Source organism: Thalassophryne amazonica, chromosome 13, assembly GCF_902500255.1.
Source record: "Thalassophryne amazonica chromosome 13, fThaAma1.1, whole genome shotgun sequence".
In the NCBI taxonomy this organism is placed as follows: Eukaryota; Metazoa; Chordata; class Actinopteri; order Batrachoidiformes; family Batrachoididae; genus Thalassophryne; species Thalassophryne amazonica.
Window position 1 is genome coordinate 29,116,630 of NC_047115.1, and position 23,856 is coordinate 29,140,485.

The window sequence follows — 23,856 nt, forward strand, 5'->3', positions numbered from 1 at the left end:
AGGAACCGCTTCTGCCGCTGGGTCCATTATGGAATGCCCGGGAACTACTGTTATGTGTCGACGCGGGTTGAGGAGCGGACCTGCGTCAGACGGAACCCAACGCTACAAATAACCAGAAAAGCGGTTCCAAAAACAATATATTTATTACCCCCGCTGTGCATAAAAGGTGTAAAAACAAAAACAGCATCCCTCTGGTGGAGTGACTGTTGGCACGCTCTCCAGCGCCCGCAAGGATCAAAGCCCGGCGCTCCTGGACTCACTACCACCAGACAAACACCCCCCAGGTGGACACGACAAACCGACTCTCTGTGAAGCAAAGAAGAGGTGAGGTAAGTCAGCAGTTACAACAATATCTTTCAAAAGACACACGCTATCAGCAACACATTCAGGTCTGTATCTTTTTTAACTTTATGCAAATGAGCAGCTTCTCACAACAAGTGGAGGATCACTTATCCACACGCCACAGCAGTGAGAAGCAAGCTGCACAATTCTCATCACAATTCAAGTACACTGCGCAACAAAACACCAAGTTACTATCAACAATTAGTCAAACACTTAATCACCTTTGATGTGTGCTGACAGCATGTGTCCTCACCCTTCCTTGCTTCACGGGCTCGATGTGTCAAACCCAGGCGCGGTCCTCAGCGTCTCACAAACGAACATCACAAGGTCGAGTTCCCGGCAGTTCTGCTTGAATCACACATGCCTTAAATGCAGAACGCCATCCAATTATCTGCTTCAGCTGAAAGTCTTTAAGGTTGCATGTGAGCACCAGTCACAGGTGCTTCACATGATGTTGATGAGGAAGAGGACTCTTCAGCCAGCATCTTCTCCACAGAAGAATCAGTTTCCATGCCACCTGAAGAGCAAAGAAAAGAAAAGAACACCAAAACATCCAGCCACACCCCCCAACACACAACAGGTAAAGCACAATAAAATGAGATATATGGGGAAAACACAAAATGGTTAATGCAGTAATAAGTACATTAGAATATATATATATTCCTTCAACACCCATGTTGAATTCAGAAATGTAATAATTTGTTTTGGATTCTTATACTTCTAATGTCATTGTCACTTAGGATGCAATGGTTAGAGCTTTATGAATATTTTGTCAGACTCTTCTTTTTCATTTAAAGTGTAATGAAGACATGTCCATGATAAATGCAATGAAATTTGAATTTTGACTTTGTACTTGCTTTCAAATTCCCCTCATTTTTTCTATGTTAAGTCTCCTTCACTCTGTTCACCTTACATACAATATTCACGTACATTCATTGCTATAATTTTCATTCACCTGCACAGTTTTTTACAACCCCAATTCCAATGAAGTTGGATTGTTGTGTGAAATGTAAATAAAAACAGAATACAATGATTTGCAAATCCTTTTCATCCTATATTCAATGGAATACACCACAAAGACCAGATATTTAATGTTCAAGCTGATAAACTTTATTGTTTTTGTGCAAATATTTGCAAATTTAAAAAAAGTATATATATATATATATATATATATATATATATATATATATATATATATATATATATATATATATATATATATATATATATATATATCAGGGGTGGTGGCCAAGTGGTTAATGCAGAAGGTTCCGGGTTCAAATCCCACCCCTGCCACATTTCTCCATGTAATGTGGAGTTGCGTCAGGAAGGGCATCCAGCTTGGGACTCCGACGAAGGCAGTCGCAAATTGGCAAGACAGCAGCATCAAGAACCACAGCCCCTCGCTTGTCCGTCATGATTAACAAGGTTGGCAAGGCAGTGCATTCTCAGACTGCGATGACTCTTGAACTCAGACGCAAATTGGATCACATCTTGGAGTAGATGCGTGCCTTGCAGTTGAAGCTGAAGATTTCAGAGGCCGGTGAATATTCTTAATTCTTAATTCATAATTGGGAATATTCTTAATTTATAATTGGGATTTGGTTGTGCAAGTGGAACTGTTAAAAAGTGATTTCACTGCTGCAACAATAACATTACAGGCTTATCAAGCCTGAAGGTGAAATTGCCCCACTGTCTCCTCCTGAGGGATTTGTTTCGGCCTGGGGAACATTGGCTGTTTCTTATCTCATCTCACAAAGACAATAAACTGCTTTTCACAGGACTGAAGCATGTTCCACCCCCCGCTCCTTCCCCCATCAACACCCACCCTTTCCAGCGCCTGCTTCTCGTCATCCCATTTCCCTTCAGCGGGGGCGGTGCAGTTTTAGCTGCAAGCCCATGTCCCCCCCAAGCTGATGTTGGCGGCACAACCCAGGGTTGCTGCATGTCCAACACCCACTTGCCTCAATTCGGATAACGGACTTCTTCAAACTTAGTGCACATAAACAATGTCAAATGTGTATGTGTTGCCTTTAATTCTGATGTGTGCCATTATTACGATAAACAAGTAATAATTGTAGACTAAATGTCTGAGGTAGCTGGAAACGTGATTTCTCCATTGTGAGATCAATAAAGTATATATCTATCCGGCGTAAAACCTGTGCCAGTTCAACACGCAGATCCACCTTGGATTTTCTGTGGCGACCCCGAGTGCAAACAACGGAGCAACCGAAGGGACTTTACTTTTTCTTGTTTCATATGGTAATATTTTGTATTATCTATACAAATACAATCTGCATACATTTGTACACAGTGCTTAAAAGCTATCAAAAACCTTTAGAATACTATTCTGTGGGCAGTGCTGGACATGCAGCCCTTTCGTGGGCAATATGACACTTAATGAAAACATCTGTGAATTTGGGATACATCACAAAGAATAGTTGAATTGGCGGAAGTGTATATATATATATATATATATATATACACACACACACACACACACACACACACACACACACACACAGTGGCTTGCAAATGTGTTCAGCCCCTTGGTATTTCACGCATTTTAATTTGTCTATGCATTTCAAATACAAAAAGTAAATCAGGCTTCTCAATGTAAAAATTTCTAAAATTATCTTCCTTAGACTCAAAGTGAAAGTAAATCTCTACAACATATAAATTACTTAAAAAATATAAAAGCCAAGATGATAGGTTGCATAAGTAATCACCCCTTTTGTTATAATACCTGTAAATAATCAGTTTAATTGCCAGTTTTCTTCAGACAAGGGATGGATACATGAACATTTCCAAGTCACTGAATATGTCTTGAACTTTACTTACATCAGTTATGTCACGAGTCATGTCAAAGACATTATCTGGTAATGTCACTTTGATCAATGTCAAGTTGTCATGACAAAGACAACTTCTGGTCATGTCACTTTGATTGTCAAAATCTCATAATCAAGACAACCCAAAAAATGTCAACTTGTCATGACAAAAAACAAATGACACTTAATGACAGCAGTCAAACATTTATGATATTGACATAATGTTTATGATACATTCATGACTGTGTCATGTAACAGTTATGACAGTGTAATGTCACGATTATGACGGTACCTTCAAGTAAAGTGTTACCCTTTATTGTGTGCTCGATGGAATACAGAGCAAGTTGTCTTGGGTTGGTCTACATTAATGTTGAGCCTCAGGTGCCAGTGGTCATAATATGAGACACAGGCATCCAGATCTTTTTGGAATGTAGCTTTTATGTCTTCAAATACATTTTATCAGTAGCCAACTGTGCTGCCATCGGTAGAATTCAATTCAATGTATTTATGTAGGTCCAATCATAAGGGTCTTTTGTTGTTTGGTTTGTGATTGTCCTGGATCAAGGCTAGGCTTTCAGTGGCTTCCTGGACTCGGCTATCAGAAGTCTATCTGTGTGTGGTGAAGGGGTCAAGCTTGTAGTGATATGTGCTTATCATGGATGTGATGTTTGGGTTCTTCGTTTTGAGTCATGAGCACCCTGGACAGAGGTGTTTGACAATATTGATACCTATGCAAGAGTAAAAAGGTGTTCTCTCTCACATCATCAACCGCTTACTCCAATTAAGAGTCACGGGGGGCTGGACCATCACCGTCAACACGGCTCCAGGAGAGGACGGTGTCTCACCCCCATGTCTGAAAGCCTGTGCTGACCAGCTGGCCCCCATCTTCACACGGATCTTTAACAGATCTCTGGAGCTGTGCGTGGTTTCTTCCTGCTTCAAACGCTCTATTGTTATTTCAGTCCCAAAGAGTTTGGGGGTGGGGTCTTGCTGGCTGTGCTGGGGGAGCCTCGTGTGCTTCCTGGCCCGGGGGATTGGGTCCCGCCTCTTGTTTGGGGGCCGGACACTGCCCTCATTTGGCTTGGTGGTCCCTGCCCGCGCTTTGGGTTCGATTGCAATGGCTCCTTGGCCCCCCGTTCCCGCCGCCACTCGAGCATCCCTTTGGGGGCCATGGTCCGCGTGGTGTGGTTCTGGGGCCACTCCTTTTGTGGGCCCATGCCGGTGCCCTGTGTGCTTCCCTTGGGTATGGGGTTGCTTCCTGTGCTTCCGAGGCGGAGCGGTGTGGGGGGATGCGTTCCGGCGCCACTGGGGTGTTCCCCTGGTGGTTCGTTGGGTTGCCCCGGTGGGTCTGGTGACAGCTCTTCCTGGCCGCTGCTGCCCTTTTTCTTTTGGGCCCTTGTGGGGCCCTGTGTCCTGGACCCATTTCCGTTTGTTGCGTGCAGTTGGCCGTATGGCTTCTGACGTGGCAGAGTGGTCCACGTCATATGGTAAGGCTCTGTACTTTTGTCTTGGCCCAACACACCAGTCACAGTAGTGATCGGATATTTAGCTGTGATCTGGGTCTCTGTGTGTGTGGATATGTGTTTGTGGCTGTCACCACAATTCGGTTTTGGGTGATCTCAAAGGGATCTCCAGGGGATCAAGACTCTGGGGTCCTACATTAGAGTATGTATGCTCACTAATTAGACAACAGACTGTTGCTGTCACTACTTGTTCATGTGTGGTTGTTTGTCCTGGTAAGTTGTATGGTTGGGGCCCCGTCTCCTTGGTGTCTCACTTCTCATCACTTCACAGTTATTACCTTCACCACTTGTCTTTTGTTGTTGTCTGTCTTTGTGTTGTTTTGATGGTCGGTTCTTCCTTCTGGTTGGCTTTGAGTAGGATGGTGTAGGCTGATTGGGAAGGGCAGATGAGGATCACACACGCACACCATGTTCACTCATGCACTAAATACCTTCTGTTTTGCAAGAATAAATTGTATATATGTGTATTAATGTACATAAATGGTTCTGCCAGTGTGGCATTTACCATTACTATATATGCAGACGGGGGAAGAAAAAAAAAGAAACCCTCCATATCACGACTAAATGACTACAGGCCTGGTGCTCTGACATCTGTAGTCATGAAGTCTTTTGAATGGTCTTTTGAGCCACCTGAAGGACACCACAGGACCCCTGCTGGACCCCCTGCAGTTTGTCTACTGGGCAAACAGGTCACTTGAGGATGTAGTCAAGATGAGACTACATTACATCCTGTATCACCTGGACTCTGCAGAGATGAGGATCCTGTTCATGGTCTTTAGCTCAGCATTCAACATTATCATCCCCGACATCCTCCACAAAAATCTCTTCAACCTCTCTGTGCCAGCTTCAACCTGTCAGTGGATCTCCAGCTTCCTGATGGACAGGACACAGCTGGTGAGGCTGGGGAGCATCACGTCCAGCATAGGTACAATTAGTACTGGCACACCCTCAGGGGTGTGTGCTCTCCCCACTGCTCTTCTCCCTCTACACAAATGACTGCACCTCAGGGACCCCCTCTGTTAAACTCCTGAAGTTTGCGGATGACACCACTATCATTGGACTCATCCAGGATGGTGATGAGGCTACCTACAGACAGGAGGTGGAACAGTTGGTCCTCTGGTGTGGTCAGAACAACCTGGAGCTGAACCTGCTCAAGACTGTGGAGATGATAGTAGACTTAAGGAGGAACCCACCATCAGCTCCCCCCCCCTCCCCACACACACACACATACACACTTCCATCCTCAACAACACAATGCCTACTGTTGACACTTTCAGGTTCTTGGGATCCACCATCTCATAAACATTATCAGAAAAAAGGCACAGCAGAGGATGTACTTCCTCAGACAGCTCAGGAAGACCAACCTGCCCCAGGAACTGCTCATCATCTTCTACACATCCATCATCCAGTCTATCCTGTGCATCCCCATCTCCACTTGATTTCTCTCTGCCTTCAAACATGACAGGCACAGACTTCAATGAACTGTCAGGTCTGCAGAAAAAAAAATCATTGGAGCCAGCCTGCCCTCCATCCGGGACTTATACTGATCCAGGACAAGGAAGTGAGCTGTTAGCATCTCTGCAGACCCCTCACACCCTGGACAAATGCTGTTTAAACTCCTCCCCTCTGGTCGACGTTACAGAGCTCTGTATGTCAAAACAACCAGACACAAGAACAGTTTCGTTCCACAGGCCATCGCACTGATAAACAACTTAAGGTGCATTTACACATAAGCAAGACGTGTTACGAATGTCATTTTTCTGTCATTCGTGACACATTCCTGACATTCTTAACGTGACTTAATGCATCTGAATAGGTTTCTTAATAGTGCGTGTTGGTGCGTGATATTCTTGATATTCGTGGAGCATGTTTTTGCCTGTCAAAAAATCTTCCACAAATGTCACACACCACCCTCATTTCGTCTCACATCGTGACTCCAAGATTTCTCACAGTATTACTAGAGGTCAGGGTAATGCCATCCAGAGTAAGGATCTGGTTAGACACCATGTTTCTAAGATTTGTGGGGCCAAGTACAATAACTTCAGTTTTATCTGAGTTTAAAAGCAGGAAATTAGAGGTCATCCATGTCTTTATGTCTGTAAGACAATCCTGCAGTTTAGCTAATTGGTGTGTGTCCTCTGGCTTCATGGATAGATAAAGCTGGGTATCATCTGCGTAACAATGAAAATTTAAGCAATGCCATCTAATAATACTACCTAAGAGAAGCATGTATAAAGTGAATAAAATTGGTCCTAGCACAGAACCTTGTGGAACTCCATAATTAACCTTAGTCTGCGAAGAAGATTCCCCATTTACATGAACAAATTGTAATCTATTAGATAAATATGATTCAAACCACCGCAGCGCAGTGCCTTTAATACCTATGGCATGCTCTAATCTCTGTAATAAAATTTTATGGTCAACAGTATCAAAAGCAGCACTGAGGTCTAACAGAACAAGCACAGAGATGAGTCCACTGTCTGAGGCCATAAGAAGATCATTTGTAACCTTCACTAATGCTGTTTCTGTACTATGATGAATTCTAAAACCTGACTGAAACTCTTCAAATAGACCATTCCTCTGCAGATGATCAGTTAGCTGTTTTACAACTACCCTTTCAAGAATTTTTGAGAGAAAAGGAAGGTTGGAGATTGGCCTATAATTAGCTAAGATAGCTGGGTCAAGTGATGGCTTTTTAAGTAATGGTTTAATTACTGCCACCTTAAAAGCCTGTGGTACATAGCCAACTAATAAAGACAGATTGATCATATTTAAGATCGAAGCATTAAATAATGGTAGGGCTTCCTTGAGCAGCCTGGTAAGAATGGGGTCTAATAGACATGTTGATGGTTTGGATGAAGTAACTAATGAAAATAACTCAGACAGAACAATCTGAGAGAAAGAGTCTAACCAAATACCGGCATCACTGAAAGCAGCCAAAGATAACGATACGTCTTTGGGATGGTTATGAGTATTTTTTTCTCTAATAGTTAAAATTTTATTAGCAAAGAAAGTCATGAAGTCATTACTAGTTAAAGTTAAAGGAATACTCGGCTCAATAGAGCTCTGACTCTTTGTCAGCCTGGCTACAGTGCTGAAAAGAAACCTGGGGTTGTTCTTATTTTCTTCAATTAGTGATGAGTAGTAAGATGTCCTAGCTTTACGGAGGGCTTTTTTTTTTTATAGAGCAACAGACTCTTTTTCCAGGCTAAGTGAAGATCTTCTAAATTAGTGAGACACCATTTCCTCTCCAACTTACAGGTTATCTGCTTTAAGCTGCGAGTTTGTGAGTTATACCATGGAGTCAGGCACTTCTGATTTAAAGCTCTCTTTTTCAGAGGAGCTACAGCATCCAAAGTTGTCTTCAGTGAGGATGTAAAACTATTGACGAGATACTCTATCTCACTTACAGAGTTTAGGTAGCTACTCTGCACTGTGTTGGTATATGGCATTAGAGAACATAAAGAAGGAATCATATCCTTAAACCTAGTTACAGCGCTTTCTGAAAGACTTCTAGTGTAATGAAACTTATTCCCCACTGCTGGGTAGTCCATCAGAGTAAATGTAAATGTTATTAAGAAATGATCAGACAGAAGGGAGTTTTCAGGGAATACTGTTAAGTCTTCAATTTCCATACCATAAGTCAGAACAAGATCTAAGATATGATTAAAGTGGTGGGTGGACTCATTTACATTTTGAGCAAAGCCAATTGAGTCTAATAATAGATTAAATGCAGTGTTGAGGCTGTCATTCTCAGCATCTGTGTGGATGTTAAAATTGCCCACTATAATTATCTTATCTGAGCTAAGCACTAAGTCAGACAAAAGGTCTGAAAATTCACAGAGAAACTCACAGTAATGACCAGGTGGACGATAGATAATAACAAATAAAACTGTTTTTTGGGACTTCCAATTTGGAAAAAAACCCACTAATTCATCTACCTCATGTACAGTTTAACTTCAATCTGTTGTCTGTCTTTTCTTTTTTCCTCTTATTGCACATTTCAGTTTTCTTGCACATTTCATTTGCACATTTTATTACTTTGAATTATTCAGTGTTTAGTGTATATTTACATGCCATACAGAGGGAGTGCAGCTCAAACCAAATAAAAGTCAAATTCCGTGTATTCTGTGGATCCTTGGTGAATAAAGCAATTCTGATTTTGAGCCTATCCCAGCAGTCATAGGGCGTGAGGCGGGTTACATCCTGGACAGGGTGCCAGTCTGTCACAGGGCCACATATAGACAAACAAATACATTCACACCCACAAGGACACCTAACCTGCAGGTCTTTTTTATGTGGGAGGAAGCCCATGCAAACGCGGTGTACATGCAAACTCCACATAAAAAAGGCCATAGGTGGGAATCGATCTCATGTCCTTCTTGCTGTGAGGCAACAGTGCTAACCACTAACCCACTGTACTGCCCCCATTCTACGTTGCTAAAGTAAAACTAATAATAAATCTTAAGAAATAAAAATACACATGGTGATTTACTTAATGTATTTACTCCAGCCTGAGCTCCTGCTCCTCCATTTCCTCGAGGTCACACTTGTTGCACTATGTCAAGTTCAAATATTGGATTAGTGTATAAGCTCCAACAGGAACAAATGTATCAGTCTAGCGTTTACAAATGTTTTTGACTGCTCAGCTTTATTTGACAAAAATATCAGGTGGCTTAATGTTAGCTGCACAAATTTTAATGGAAGCTGATTGGCTCACTAATGGTTTTCAAAGGTAGCTGAAAAGCTAATTTGCAAAATGAAAAAGTGAGCCTAATTAGTTAGCTGATTAGCTGAACTGTGCATACCACTGCCAAAAAGATAGTTCTTGACTGAATCATTTGTGTCATAATTCATAAAGAAGAATGACCACAAAACAGAATTTCATGAAGAACAACAATTCTTTGTACTTAGTATATAGTGGGGCAGATTTGTGAAAAAAATGTTCACTTCTGGCAGAAAGTGTGAAAATTTGCATACAGGGGTATTTTCAAATGCTGAATTTAAAAATTGCCAGATCCACTGGGTTGGCTGCCATCTTGAATTCCAATATGGCTGCTATTTTGAACCATTGATCATCATTATCTTGGGACAGAGGTTACTGAATTTTGGTACACAATGGTATTTTGATATGCTGAATTAATAATACAGTTATTAATATATAATAATTAATACATTAATTATTAATACATTAGTTACTAATTCATGATACAGCTAAATTTAATTCTACTCTACATTTTGCCAACCACCAGATACCATCACCACAAGTCCTGAAAAATAAAGAACATAAGTTAAGAAATTATTGGAAAGAAGCATGTCAGGCCTATTGATATCCAAAGCTTCTATTGTCTTCAAAAATATTATTGTATTATCAACAAACTGAAATACACTCTTTAACAAGCCTTTCACATAGGAACAGCCACTTGAAAATTGAGAAAAATGACAGGTTAAGATATGTCAGCCAGTCTTAAGTGTAAAATACAGTATCTGCCTAATTTACCTTTAAATGTTCTCAGTGATATTCTATGACATGAAAATACTGCTGCATATAATTTGCATTTCATCAAAACCAACAGATTAAAACCTGTTTCACATTGTTAGCATGTTTACTCAGGACTTCTGCTTCAGTTCATTTGAATTGGCCTCCCAGGAGAGCCTGCATTTTACCTGGAATAGTGGACCAACACTCTAACCACTGAGCTATCCTGACTCCTACTGACAAACTGTCCTACTGACATTCAAAGGTGATGATGTATCAAAGATTCGAGTATGCAATCTAATCAACCAATAATAATAACGGTCATGGCCATCTTCTCATTTTACTTCTGGATCCCTTGGAAAACGTGTTTGGATCCGGCAAAATCTGAAATCAGTATACTTCGAAGATTCTGTATGCAAATTTTACGTACTTTCTGCCGGATGTGAATATCTTGGGCAATTTTTCTTACATATCTGCCCCACTAATAGGTACAATTTATGTATGGAACCAGTTTGTCATGATTGACTATGTTGTTTCATATTTGTTTGATCATCAGTAGACTTCTGAGTGAAAACCAAGCGATAAGCTTTGTTGGTGTCAGAAGAAGCCCTATTGTTATGTGTCGGACGCGATCGGAGCACCGACCCAGCGTTTGAAAGGACCCAGCATAAAATAAGCAGAGCACGGTTCAAAGGATAACAGAATTTAATAAACATAACAGTGAGTGACGTGCTAAACAACTAAACAGTCCGCGGTCTGGTGAGGTGGAAACACGGCGCGCTCTCAACAGCGCAAACGGTCCGGAGCCACAGCAGTTCAGACCCAGGGACCCCGCCGACACCCCCCAGGTGGCCGCGACAACCCACGTCTGTGAAGACAGAAAACATGAGGTGAGTCCAACTCCACACAGAGAGACACAACTCAAAGGTGCACGCAATCAGCAAACACTTCCTGGCTTAAATCTATACATCAGCTTCTCACCCTGCAGGCACAGAACAACTCAGTTCAAACCTCCACTGCAGCAGAAGCTGATTAGACAATTAGCATAACGTGACAGCTCACTAACACAAGGTGTGAGGGACACCAAATCCACTGTCATTACTTCATAAAAGTCACCAAAAACCGAATTACCTCAGGAAGTGTGCTGAAGAGCGTGAGACCTCACCCAATCCTCCTTCACAGACTGTGGCGTCAAACCTGGAGCGGTCTCTGCGTCCGTGATGGTGAGATTGTTCTCCTGACGTCGATCTCACACGTCTGCTCACAAGGTCGAGTCTCTGGCAATCACACACTGTGCATTCAAGGTTTAAATGCAGCAATCTCTGATCAAGACAAAATACACCACAGCTGTGAGTCCTGATGACCTGCACGTGAAAACAAGCCTCAGGTGTTCAGGGTGAGGTCCTAATGCTCAGCCACTCAGTCCTGAATGCATACCACCTGGTGGGATAAACAGAAAACAAAAACCAAGCCAGCCAAACACCCCAGCCCACAACACCTATCTAAAGAAGAAAAAGTTGCAGTTCCTTGACTGGTCATTTGATGCTAGCTCCAAAAACTAGCAAGTTCCCATTCAAATCCATGTTAAAATGTCCAACTTTAGAGCAGAAATAAACACGTTTACAGACTAGTACAAAAACACTTTTGGTTTCCCTCTCCATGACAACTGTATGGTGGCTGATTTTTTTTCCCCCAGACTTCTTAGTTTAAGATGTTTTAAGCCATAAAGTTATGCAGAATGGCGGGCATGATTTCTTTGAGTGACAGCGGCTGAACTTCAAGGCCTCCACCTCTCGGAACCTCTGTAACTCATTGTCAAACACTCAGTGTCTGCTTGATGCGTCTGCTCGCTGTTGTGGAGGCTGTGTCTGTTTCATTTGCACTATTTTATTACAAACACCTGGAATAACATATGAATTGTTGTGTGTTGAAATGTTCTAATGGATCATCTAAGTCGTTCCCACTGCAATATTTGCACTGAGTGAAACTAATTTTGTATGCTAACAGCATTAGCACTTTTAGCAGCTATCAATAGCCTGACCCGTAAGCCCCATTTATGCACGATTACTGAGAAACTAAGTGGCTCTTTACTTTTAATGTCCACACCAAAGCAAATTGTTAGGAGAACCACTGCGTAGGCGCCAAAAATACAAATGAATAAACTCCTGAACTGGGGTTAGCTGGTTAGCTTAGCTGGATCAGACGTTCTTTCTTTCTTCTTTCTTTCTTTAATATTTATTTCATTCATTTAAAAGAAAAACAGAAAAGCAGAAACAAAGCACCACAACACCAGAATGAAAAGGAGCAGAAAGAAGAACAAGTCTTATGATTTCTGCCCCTTTTAACAATACAATCTTTCAATATCCAGTATCATAGTCAACATTATTTAACAGATTGCATTTCTTTAACTTGTCACATACCACTGACCCATTTCATAATTATGACCATTAATTAATAGATTACATCACTGACAGGTTACATTTTAAACTTAAGACACTCCAAACATTATTAACAGATTACCTTTTTTTTTTTTTTTTACTTTCTTGCAGCCCACTGACTTATTTCATAGTTTCATACTTACTTAATACATCTAATTTAATACTTTTTAAAAAAATAATTTAAGCGACCTTAATTCTTTAATTTCTTTATTAAGATTGTTCCATAATTTGACACCATTTACTGCAATACGCCTTTCCTTTACTTTGGTTCTAAATCTTAGTTTTTTAAAGACTTCTATTCCTTTCAATTTATAACTACTTACTCTTTTTTCAAACATATTTTGAATGTTTGTTGGTAAAGTATTTTTATTAACTTGGTACATTGTTTGTAATATTTTCAAATCGACTAAATCATGAAATTTAAGTACCCTATACTTAATAAACAATGGATTAGATGGATGTCTAAAACCACTGTTACTAATCACTTTTAAAGCTCTTTTCTGCAAAATAAATAAAGGTTGTATATAGGTTGTATATGTTGATCCCCAGATTTCTACACAATAAGTTAAATATGGGACAATCAATGAATTGTACAATGTTAATAAACAATAACTATTTAATGAATATTTTACTTTATGCAAAACAGCAATGGCTTTCGCTATTTTTCCTTTTATGTAATTTATGTGAAGATAGGGGCATGTTGAGGCTTCTTTTGTGTCACACTGAACCACCTATGTTCCATCTCTTTATGCATGAAAGAGTTCTTTGTGACAATGTCCAGATATGGACTTGATATCGACTGTTTCAGGTCTCTGTAGAAAACCTATGTACATACATACACAGTCTATGGTGAAAATCGATATTGCTAGGGATTAAAACAGGACTGGTTTGAGTACATAAATTTTTTAAGTTAACGTGTCTTCTTTTCTTTTCTCCTTTTTTGCTTGATGTGGTCCATTTAAACAAACGTCTAATGCTTCCACCTATTGGGTCTCAAACACTGCAGTATTGTTAATCACCTGTTGATCATGTGGAACATTCCTGGAGGACCCAGCCCTCCCTAATCACAGAGAACAATTATCCTTAAAAGCAGACATGTACTTTAGATAACAGTCACATATCAGATTCAATCCCAGATCTGAGCGTTTTTTTTTCTTAATAAAAACTATTTTGTATTATATTTTCTAGAATTAGGACCTATCGATCCTCTGGAAAGGTCATCATTGCAATTTAATGTTGCCGAGAGAAAAACTGAACTAAACACAAAAAAATAAGCAGTGAATAGTGCCAAAATAGACTTTTTCATCTATTTTTATTGAAGTGGAGAATTGTATTTAAAATACACATTATGATTCACAGGAGTGCAGAAAAAAAGGTCTTTGCAAATGTTTGGTTCACAGTCTCAAAGAAAAATAATGCAAAAGAACATGCAAGAACTTAGATGAAAACAATACTATCCTGCCAGTCTTAGATGTTTGACTATTTCTGTGAATAAACCATGTCTCCTTTTGACAAACAATTCATAATTTACAAATCATTCATCAATTAATCAGTAAATGCATGATGAGAGTGATTCAAAAGCTCTGCAAGTGGATATCTGAGATGTCCAGTCAATCCTTGCAAGATCTAAAGAAATAAGTTATGATTACTGTTAGAAAAAGGCAAAACTACCAGCATTGTTTTTAAAAATAAATCAATCAATCCAACAAACACATATGACTAAAGTAACAAATACATAAATCAATAAAACGTACTTGTTTGCACTAATATTGATTTGTTAATATTAAGGCTATATTTTATTATTATTGATGTTGGGTGGTCAAATAAATGCAATAATAATAATAATAATAATAATAATAATAATAATAATAATAATAATAATAATAATAATATAATAATAATGATAATAATAATAAAGATAAACAATTTTCAGATGTTACTTATTTTCAGCTTCTTTTTAAGAGCTCAGTTACTTGTTATGATTTGTTTTCACAGGCATGATTTCTTGTTTCTCTCTGGAAATCTGGCAACACTGGTCAAAATATATACAGTAGGTGTTTCTGAGTGAGATTAGTAGAGATATGGTCCATCAATAATCCATCTTGAGTTTGCTCACTGTCCAGCACTGCCCACAAAATAGTATTCTAAAGGTTTTAGATAGCTTTTAAGCACTGTCTACAAATGTATGCAGATTGTATTTGTATAGATGATACAAAATATTACCATATGAAACAACCGACTTGTAATTTATTTTTAAAATGTTTTAGCCTCATGAATATAAAATTAGATATGAAATTTGAACATGAGCTGCATGACTTTAGTGATTATATCATATTGTAAAATCTACCATGCAAGCAATAATCAAAAATCAATCATAAGCTCATTTCATTGTTATCACATCTAGACCAACCTTCCAGAGTATTATCAAGTATGGATGGACCTGGCAAATAATATAACACATCTGCTAGAGACACGGAAACTACGGGATATGGTCCACCAGGTGAGAACATGCAGTAATTCAGTGTGGTCATGAGAGTAGGAAGACATTACTGTTTAGTAATCTTAAAAATCCTAATTAAAATGAACAAAGTCTTTGGTTACAATCCAGATTCCCGTCTTGAGTCCTCATCTCCTCAGCAGCCATCGGGAGCTCAGGCTGGCTCACCTAGCTCTGGGCTTCATCACCATGGGATACGTATGGCAGGAAGGAAAGCATGCACCTGCTCAGGTCAAACCTACACTCAGTGTGGAGAGAATATGGAATCTTTTAAATATGTCAGAAATGTCTCCTTTCCATGCTACACACATTGTTTTTTTTTTTGTTTTTTTGGTTGCTTTTTTGTAATTACCTGTATTTACTATGGTTGTTTGATTGACAGACTCTTCCCAAAGCTGTGGCCTGGCCTTACTGGCTGATATCTCACAAACTTGGCCTTCCACCCATCCTGACCTATGCTGACATAATTTTGGCCAACTGGAAACTGAGGGATCCCACGGGGTGAGATGAGTTTTTGCATTTTAAAATTTTATTTTTGTAGTTTATTTGAAAACAGTGACTACAAAAATGACCCTCAATAACAGGGGTGGTCAATCATGTGCCATGAAGGACCAAGACACTGCAGGTTTCCTTTTCTACCAATCAGCTCAGCAGGTGATTTCATTGATGATTAGGTGTTTATGTTCAGGGGAGAAGCTCATCAGCAAACCCACCTGCTGAGGTATTTGGTTGCAAGGAAAACCTGCACTGTCTTGGACCTCACTGCCCACCCCTGAACTATGACAACACTTATTTTTAATAATGTATGTCAAAATTTTATTTGCACACTTTCTTCATTTATTGCATGGGCTAAGTGTTGGGTGGAGTTGTGGGAACCATGGCATAGGTAGGTGCCTTTACTGGTGAGAAAAGATTTACTGATTCTGACTTCACAGATATCTTTGTGGAGTCAGTGGATATCCTGATTGCAGTACTTGAGAAGCTGAGAGAGAAGTCAGTCCTGGATCAAGACTAAGATCCAGGCTTTTAATGACTTCTTGGGCTTGGCCATGAGAAGTGAATCTTTATGTGGTGAAGGTCTCAAACTTGTAGGATTGACTTTGTGTCAAACAACGGTTTACCCAAGGAGGTCCACATACCCATTACTTAGTGAGGGTGTTGGGAAAGTGTAGGTACATGGACCCACAACAGGGGGCGCAAATGAACGGACAATGGAGGAAGTCAAATAACAACACTTTACTGTTGTGAATGGGCACAACAAATACAACAGATTACAACAATGGACAAAAAGCCAAATCACAAAAGGTGTCGTGTGGGCAGGCTCGAAGATAGGAGACGTCTGTCCAAAGCAGAACCGGAACCACACGATTTCCTCCGTCACCAGACCCCGGGAATACTAGAGCCGCCAAGTCCCGAATTCCCAGGTGGCCACTGCCTCCGCGTGTTGGACCTGGTACTGCTGGCGAGGAACAAAGAAACAATTAAATGTGGGCGTGTTTGCACCCAGCAATCCGCACGGCAGGAAAACTACCTCCACCTCTCGTTGGAAAAGGAGTCTGTTATACAACGCACAAAAGTCACAAAAGGTTACTGTTACACAGTTAGCTGAGAATGTTACCTTCCAGGTAGAACGATATCTCGGCAAAGAGGTGGAGACGTTGTCCTGCTGATGTACCCCTGCTGATCAGATGATTGGTAACAGCTGTTGCAGGTGATGCGTGACAGCTGTCACCCTGGCTGCTCCTGTGAGGCGGCTGCGCCCTCTGGTGCCTGGAGCCCGCACTCCAGACAGGGCGCCCTCTGGTGGTGGGCCAGCAGTACCTCCTCTTCTGGCGGCCCACACAACAGAGGGACCATCATCAAGTCACTTTGGTCATGTGGGGCTTTTACTGTTGTAGCATAAATGAAAATAATAATTTGCAGTTGTTAAATGTTAACTTTGGCCACACACAGCGGCCACAGAAGATGTAGCAAGTTTAAATATTGAATAATTATTAAAGTCAAAATTGGACTGGGCTTAACCAGTGGGCACCAAAATAATTAATTTTAAGACTTAATAATTATTTGGAATGATATTTAACTACCTTGAAGTTGTCAGGGCATCATCTATATTTTAAAGCCATAGGAACTTTAATTTAAATATTATTAATTAATCAATAATCATATATCAATAATCATTAATCAGTCTCAAACATTAATCAGTCTCAAATCTCAAAGTCGTAACTTCTACGATATGATTGACCAACACTGTTTCCATCTGAACACTATAAAAACCACAACAGAGATATTTACATTTTATTTACAAATATACAAAAATAAATAAATAAATAAATAAATAAATAAAATAAAAATGAACAGGCTACTGGCATTTTGAGGATATGGACATTGATGAAATAGTTTTATTATGAGCACATTTTGTTACTCATGAGATGCTGAAAGAAAGCAGTGAAATAAAGTTTAAGGAATTAAGTAAATAAATCAGATTTGAATTTAGTGATGAATTTTGAAGCCAATTATTATTATTCAGAAAATTATCAAACAAAACTGTATGAAGCCACTTTGTACCATTTAACAACGCCCTGCTGGAACTTTTGATGGGTCACTTAGCTGATCCATTGAAGATGTGGACGAGCCGATCTCGTTGGTCTCCAATGGACTGGGTTTGGCCTAAGCATGCCTGGTTCTGGGGCTGAACTGCTAGTTTTCCCCAGTGATGCCAGGCGTGGTGTCGGCTCGGTTTGCCAGCAGGATGGGCTGATGCTTCTGCAGGCAGGTCCATCGTGACGCGCTTGACCTATAGATGAAGGTGTTTGTTAAAATTGGTACCTCTGGTGTGCTCCGAAAAACTTGAGGAACCTGATTAAAAGTCTATGTGAATTTAGAAAAAGTTTAAGTTTTTTATGCGGAGTTGTAAAGTTACAAGAAAGGAAAAAGATGCTTTTCTGTAAATTTGCTCTTATTTTGAAAAGCTCTGCTAGGAATTTATCTTATAAAAGTGAAAAACTTGACAAGCCTTAAAAGTTATCAGGCTAGCATGTTATTATCAAAAGTTACCAAAAGTCATGAAACAACAGATGAAGCCACGTGGTAGCTTTTAGCTAACTAGCCCTGTTTCTTGTGAGACTGGGTTGACTATACCAGTAGGCTAAAACAGATGAGTTAAGTTGACCAATACATGGTGGCACATTCAACCAGAATATCCCTGGATCAAGTTCGGCCATGTCCCATTCTTCTTATACAGCTGGAGCTGCATGAGAAAAGCCAAATCAACAAGTGGATCCCAACCTGAAACTCCTCTGGTGACTATGTGCAAAATGGAAGAAGCCCAATGAAACCTCATTGACGTGTTTTACTTTCCCACCAAAGAATTCACCTGGTAACCACAGCTGCTGGCTGTAATTTAACTATGAAAGATTGCTCTGTGTTCTAAACAGGGATTTATGTTCTGACGAGCAAACTCACAGGACCATCGTTTAACCAATGTTCACGTTTTTTGGTCCAAAATGAAACAAGTTGAAAATTGTTTGTTTGAAATCTGTTTTATTGCAGGGATGTGACTTTTTGTGCCTTTTATTTTGATATATTTTGACATCACATGTACATTCTCTATTTCATTTTATTAATTTATTTTTACAAAGTAGTTTGAACTACTTTTTTCTAAGGTGCTTTTACTAACCCAGCGAAATTTCTTAATAATGATTTTCATTTTCATTTCAGGGATTTGGAAATTGGGTGAGTAGAGTGTAAAAAGTCATTCTGTTTGTCACCGATGTCCAAATAAGATTTCATGTGATTTCCAGTGTCTAATGATCTTGTGTTGCTCTGTCACATTTATTGACAAACAGGAACATGGATGCCATATTTTCTTTTCCTGGTAGTGAAACTTATCAGGGATTTGTGTGTGTTTCAATACTGACTGAGATGGCTGCAAGTTCAGGCATCAAGGTTAGTATCAACCACAGGTGCTCTTTCTGAACATCTTTCTGAACCTGACCTTGAATGTTCCCTGATTTGATCACTTTTTTGCCGCCCATATGTACTATGTGCATCCCTTTCTGCTTTCTCCATTCCCTTGAGTGGCAGCTTGTTTATTATTATTATTTTTTTTATTAAATGCTGTGGTCTTCCCAGGGGAGTCTGGAGGTGGTGCACGCTCTGAAGTTCTCTGACCTCACTGGGATACAGAGAGGTCTCATCACAGTGACTCAGTCTCTGAAGAAGATTAAGGAAACATTCAAACTCATGCACAGTGAGTTTAAATGTTTTAATTTTGAGCTTTGTTGCATGACTAATGACCAGACTAATTAATATTGTACAATGTGACATATGTACCAATCAAAAACTGCAGCTGCAATGTCTGCATTTCAGAAATGTTCTGGCTGTGTTATTTCCACATGTCCATAGTATGTCTACATTATTTTGTACACTACAACGTGTGCACTCAATTCAGTACCTCATGCGTTCATTTGTCCCTTGTAATCTCTTAGGTCTTTAGTTTAAAGAACATGTAGATTGTTTAAAATTGTAAAGTATCAATTTTTTTCTTGTCTTTATTTGTTGGAAAAAAAAAAAAAAAAAAAAAAAAAAAAAAAATATATATATATATATATATATATATATATATATATATATATATATATATATATATATATATATATATATATATATATATATATATATATACGTCATTATTTTTCTTTCATTACTGGATTTTCAATAATTAGTTCATAATTCATAACAAGATCCCATTCAGGCCTACACAGGCTGACATACAAATTCTCTAAAAAAAAAAAAGACAACAACTTCACTGTAAACCTGAATGCACAAATTAACCAAATAGATTAAATAGTGTAAACTCAAAGTATTAAAATTAGTATTAATTAGAATTAGTATTAAAAGTACTTAATTCTTAATTCTACTTACTTAAATATTCCAAGTTACACAAACTTGAAATATTTAAATAAGTAGATCATTTTTATGCATTTGGCTTTACAGTGTAATGGCTATAAATACTCCATAATATTCTGAATCAATGTAATTATGGGGCAGCACGCTGGCTTAGTGTTAAGCATTGTTGGCTCAAGAAGGTCCTGGGATCGCTTCCCATCTGACTTCCTCCCACTTCCAGGGACATGCAGGTTAGATGAACTGGAAACTTTAAACTGACCGGTAGTGTGCATGCAAGTGTGAATGAGTTTGTCTGTCTATACGTGACCATATGATTGACTGGCGTCCTGTCCAGCGGGACCACTGGGATAGGCCCCATGACCTTTCATTGGTGTAAGCGGGTATAGAAAATCAATGAATGAACCTGATTATCCTCAAGTACCGCTGTGATAATTTTTAAAGTAGACCTGCATTGAAATAAATGTGGTCAGATCTCAGAAAGAAATAGCTGATATGTATTTATAAGACCCTTATGAATGCAGTAAAGTAAATCTGCAAGTCCAAATTTGTAATTCAGCGGAGAAATCTTCGTTTAAAAATGACAAATGTGCAGCTAAAATTTGGCCCTCCGCGAAAACTGTTTGTACATCCGGGACGTTGCAGTGACATGATGGAGAAGATGGAGCGCTAGCGCCTTCAGTCCGATCCCGCATTGAAATTGATTTTATCTGTTAGTAATGTTACTGTTATACACATCCTGGTTTCAACATCCAAAAGTAAGCTGCAATGAATGCGAGATACAGCTCTGCATGCTCAGATCAGCGGCGACATCGACAGCGGGCGACGTTCTTCTCCAACGCCTTGCTCTTACTGCCTCTGATGCGCGTACTGAGTCTGCGTGCTCGGTAAACTCCACAGCGGGCCACTCACACCGCCCCCGTGTCTGCTGTGCAGCTGGCACCACCTCCCCGTCTACTGAATGGAGGTGCGGCTAACTTGGCAACAAGTCCAGAGACTAGGCTCGCTGTTTTGATGCAGAGCGGCCGGTGACACTTGTTTCCTGCAAGGACAGACTTCTTGCGGAAAAATCCGCAGCACCGCATGGTCTCGGTAATTGGAGCCGCAGAGCTCCGTGGCCGCTGAGAGAGGTTTATATCTTTTTAATGACTTGAATTCCCGCATCCGTATCCCGTGACGGTAACACGGGAGATTTTCAATGCGACACCACTCAATCAAATGGCCGTATGAAGAAGTCCCCCCAAATAATTTTCAAGCAAAAATAAAAGAAATGTGTACTCACCAAGACAAGACAAGACAATATGAAGTTTTAAAAAAAGTCGATCCTTCCGTATAAGACAATAAAAAGGTGCTTTTGTAAGAGATGCAAACTGACGTAAATCCACAAATTACAGTTGGCGCATGCAATGCATGCTGGGATAGGGTCTTCCCTTTGACGTCTCGGCAACGTCCCGGATGAGATGACAGTTTTGCGGAGGGCTAAATTTTAGCTGTAAATTTGTCATTTTTAAACGAAGATTTCTCCGTTGAATGACAGATCTGGGCTTGCAGATTTACTTTACTACATTCAGAAGGATCTTATGTGTAAATATAAGTCATTTTTTGGTCCAAAGATCTGACTGCATTTATTTCAATGCAGGTCTACTTTAGGTTGTTTTTACTGCATTTTCACTGTATTACTACATGCATGCATGCAGGCATGAATGCATACATAAAGATATTTATGAATTTTTCAACTTGCAAAGACATGGACTTTTGTTGCACCTCTGTCCACTGACCTCATGACTCCATAATTTCTTTCAAGTCATATCTTGATCTGGACCCAGAGATGTGAAAGTCAGTGCTGAGAAAAGTGAATGTCTTCTAATCAGTCACCTGACTGCTGGATGTATTTGGTACAGTCTCTTCAGAAGATCCTTGAGTGTCAGTGGGATGGGTTTGCATTAACATAATGTTGCTTTGGGAGATTAAGATGAGGAGTATCATTTGCATTGTCGGTGAACATCATTTACAGGATTTTAGCCATGTGGCACGTTTATCTGTGCATAATCCAGCAGGCACGTGCCTCAGTGTTCAGGTGGCTCGAGAAGGCTGTGGTCATACCAGTATTTAACTTTACTGCAGCAGATAGATGGTTACTTTCTGTCACTATCAATCTGTTGTATCTGCTGTAAATGGGAATGGACCAGTTGTCTGCCTGGGTTGTTGACATCCAGGGTCCAAGGTGGATCTATGGTGTGGTGAATGCGGTGATGTTTGGTACCATCGTCTGTTCCCAGACCAACTTGCGATGTAATGCAGAGGACAAATGTTTTTATGATGGGAATAAGTTACCATCAACAACAAAATGATGCAGTCAGTCCAAAAATGTGTTTGAGACAGAACATATCTTGTACTGCAGGAAACAACTCGCCTGGTTAGTTTGCATTATTTACCTTACAGGTCAGTCTATTACAATAATCATGTTTATGTTCTTTCCAGATCACGTGGATCCAACTGTGTTTTATGGAACTCTGAGAATTTTTTTTTCAGGGTGAGTTGGGCATCTTACTCAAGTTACTAACTCTTCAGAATCACAATTCCCTTTAGTGTCAGACATCTGTCTGTTGCTACACAGCTCAATTTTGAAATTTGTATGAAATAAATGATGAAAATGCTGAATGCTAACTTGAAATTCTTATACATATCCATGTATAAGAAAGTAAATGGTCTGAACTGGTTTAGGTGGCGAGACAACCCCATGCTTCCACACGGGTTACTGTATGATGGAGTGAGCAATGACCGAATTATGCTGTCAGGTGGAAGTGCAGCCCAGAGTTCATCCTTGCAGTGCTTCGATGCTTTGCTATGCATCCAGCATGATGGGGAACCAGGTGAAGCTGCAGAACAACTGTCTCCTTCCTTTGTGTGCAGTCAGGTGATAACCAGCTAAAGATGATACTTTTCTTTCTATCAAGGAGCTTTCCTGAAACGCATGAGGGATTACATGCCTCCAGCCCACCGTCAACTGATAGAACATCTGTCGCTTTGTCCATCACTGAGAGACTTCATCCAGTCCCGTTCCAGCCGCACTCTCTGCCAGGCCTATAATGAATGTGTCTCAGCCCTGGTGGAGCTACGGAATTACCACTTCAACATTGTGGCAAAGTACATCATTATACCCAGTAACCGTGGTTATGCCAAGGGTTGCCCATTCAGTGGTGGTAGGAGCAAAAACAGCGCTGCAGGTACAAGTGGATCCAACTTCATTGTCTTCCTCAAGAGTGTTCGGAACACAACCAAAGAAGCACTCATATCTGAGCAGGATCTGCATCCAGAAAACATCCAGAAGGGAGAAGTTCTTGATTGATTAGTTGTGTCATCGGGCAATACACGTGAAAAATATGATCCCAGTTATGATTTAATTAAAACATATCTGAATTTTAAACATGAAAATTTCCAGAGTTGATGTATGTGAAGATTAAATACACACACACACACACACACACACACACACACACACACACACACACACACACACACACACACACACACACACACACACACACACACACACACACACACACACACACACACACACACACACACATATACGAGGTCTATTAGAAAAGTATCCGACCTTATTATTTTTTTCAAAAACCATGTGGATTTGATTCATATGTTTTTACATCAGCCAAGCTTGAACCTTCGTGCGCATGCGTGAGTTTTTCCACGCCTGTCGGTTGCATCATTCGCCTGTGAGCACGCCTTGTGGGAGGAGTGGTCCACCCCTCTCATCGTTGTTTCATTGCGAGGAAATGGCGGAATGATTTGGGCTTTTTTTCCATCAGAATTTTTTCAGAAA

The 23,856-nt window shown here is 39.9% G+C and overlaps 1 protein-coding gene across 1 annotated transcript in view; it reads left to right on the forward strand.

The window, feature by feature from the left end:
* LOC117523937 (indoleamine 2,3-dioxygenase 2-like) overlaps window positions 1–23,538 on the forward strand; it is a 37,923-nt gene extending 14,385 nt beyond the window's left edge. The window contains exons 2-10 of the mRNA XM_034185560.1: window positions 15,015–15,110; window positions 15,219–15,338; window positions 15,490–15,608; window positions 18,825–18,839; window positions 18,953–19,052; window positions 19,239–19,356; window positions 22,494–22,545; window positions 22,737–22,885; window positions 22,970–23,538. Coding sequence (XP_034041451.1) covers window positions 15,045–15,110; window positions 15,219–15,338; window positions 15,490–15,608; window positions 18,825–18,839; window positions 18,953–19,052; window positions 19,239–19,356; window positions 22,494–22,545; window positions 22,737–22,885; window positions 22,970–23,361 — 1,131 coding nt within the window. The 5' untranslated portion in view covers window positions 15,015–15,044 and the 3' untranslated portion in view covers window positions 23,362–23,538. The remainder of the gene's footprint in view (window positions 1–15,014; window positions 15,111–15,218; window positions 15,339–15,489; window positions 15,609–18,824; window positions 18,840–18,952; window positions 19,053–19,238; window positions 19,357–22,493; window positions 22,546–22,736; window positions 22,886–22,969) is intronic.
* Window positions 23,539–23,856: the final 318 nt, after the last annotated feature.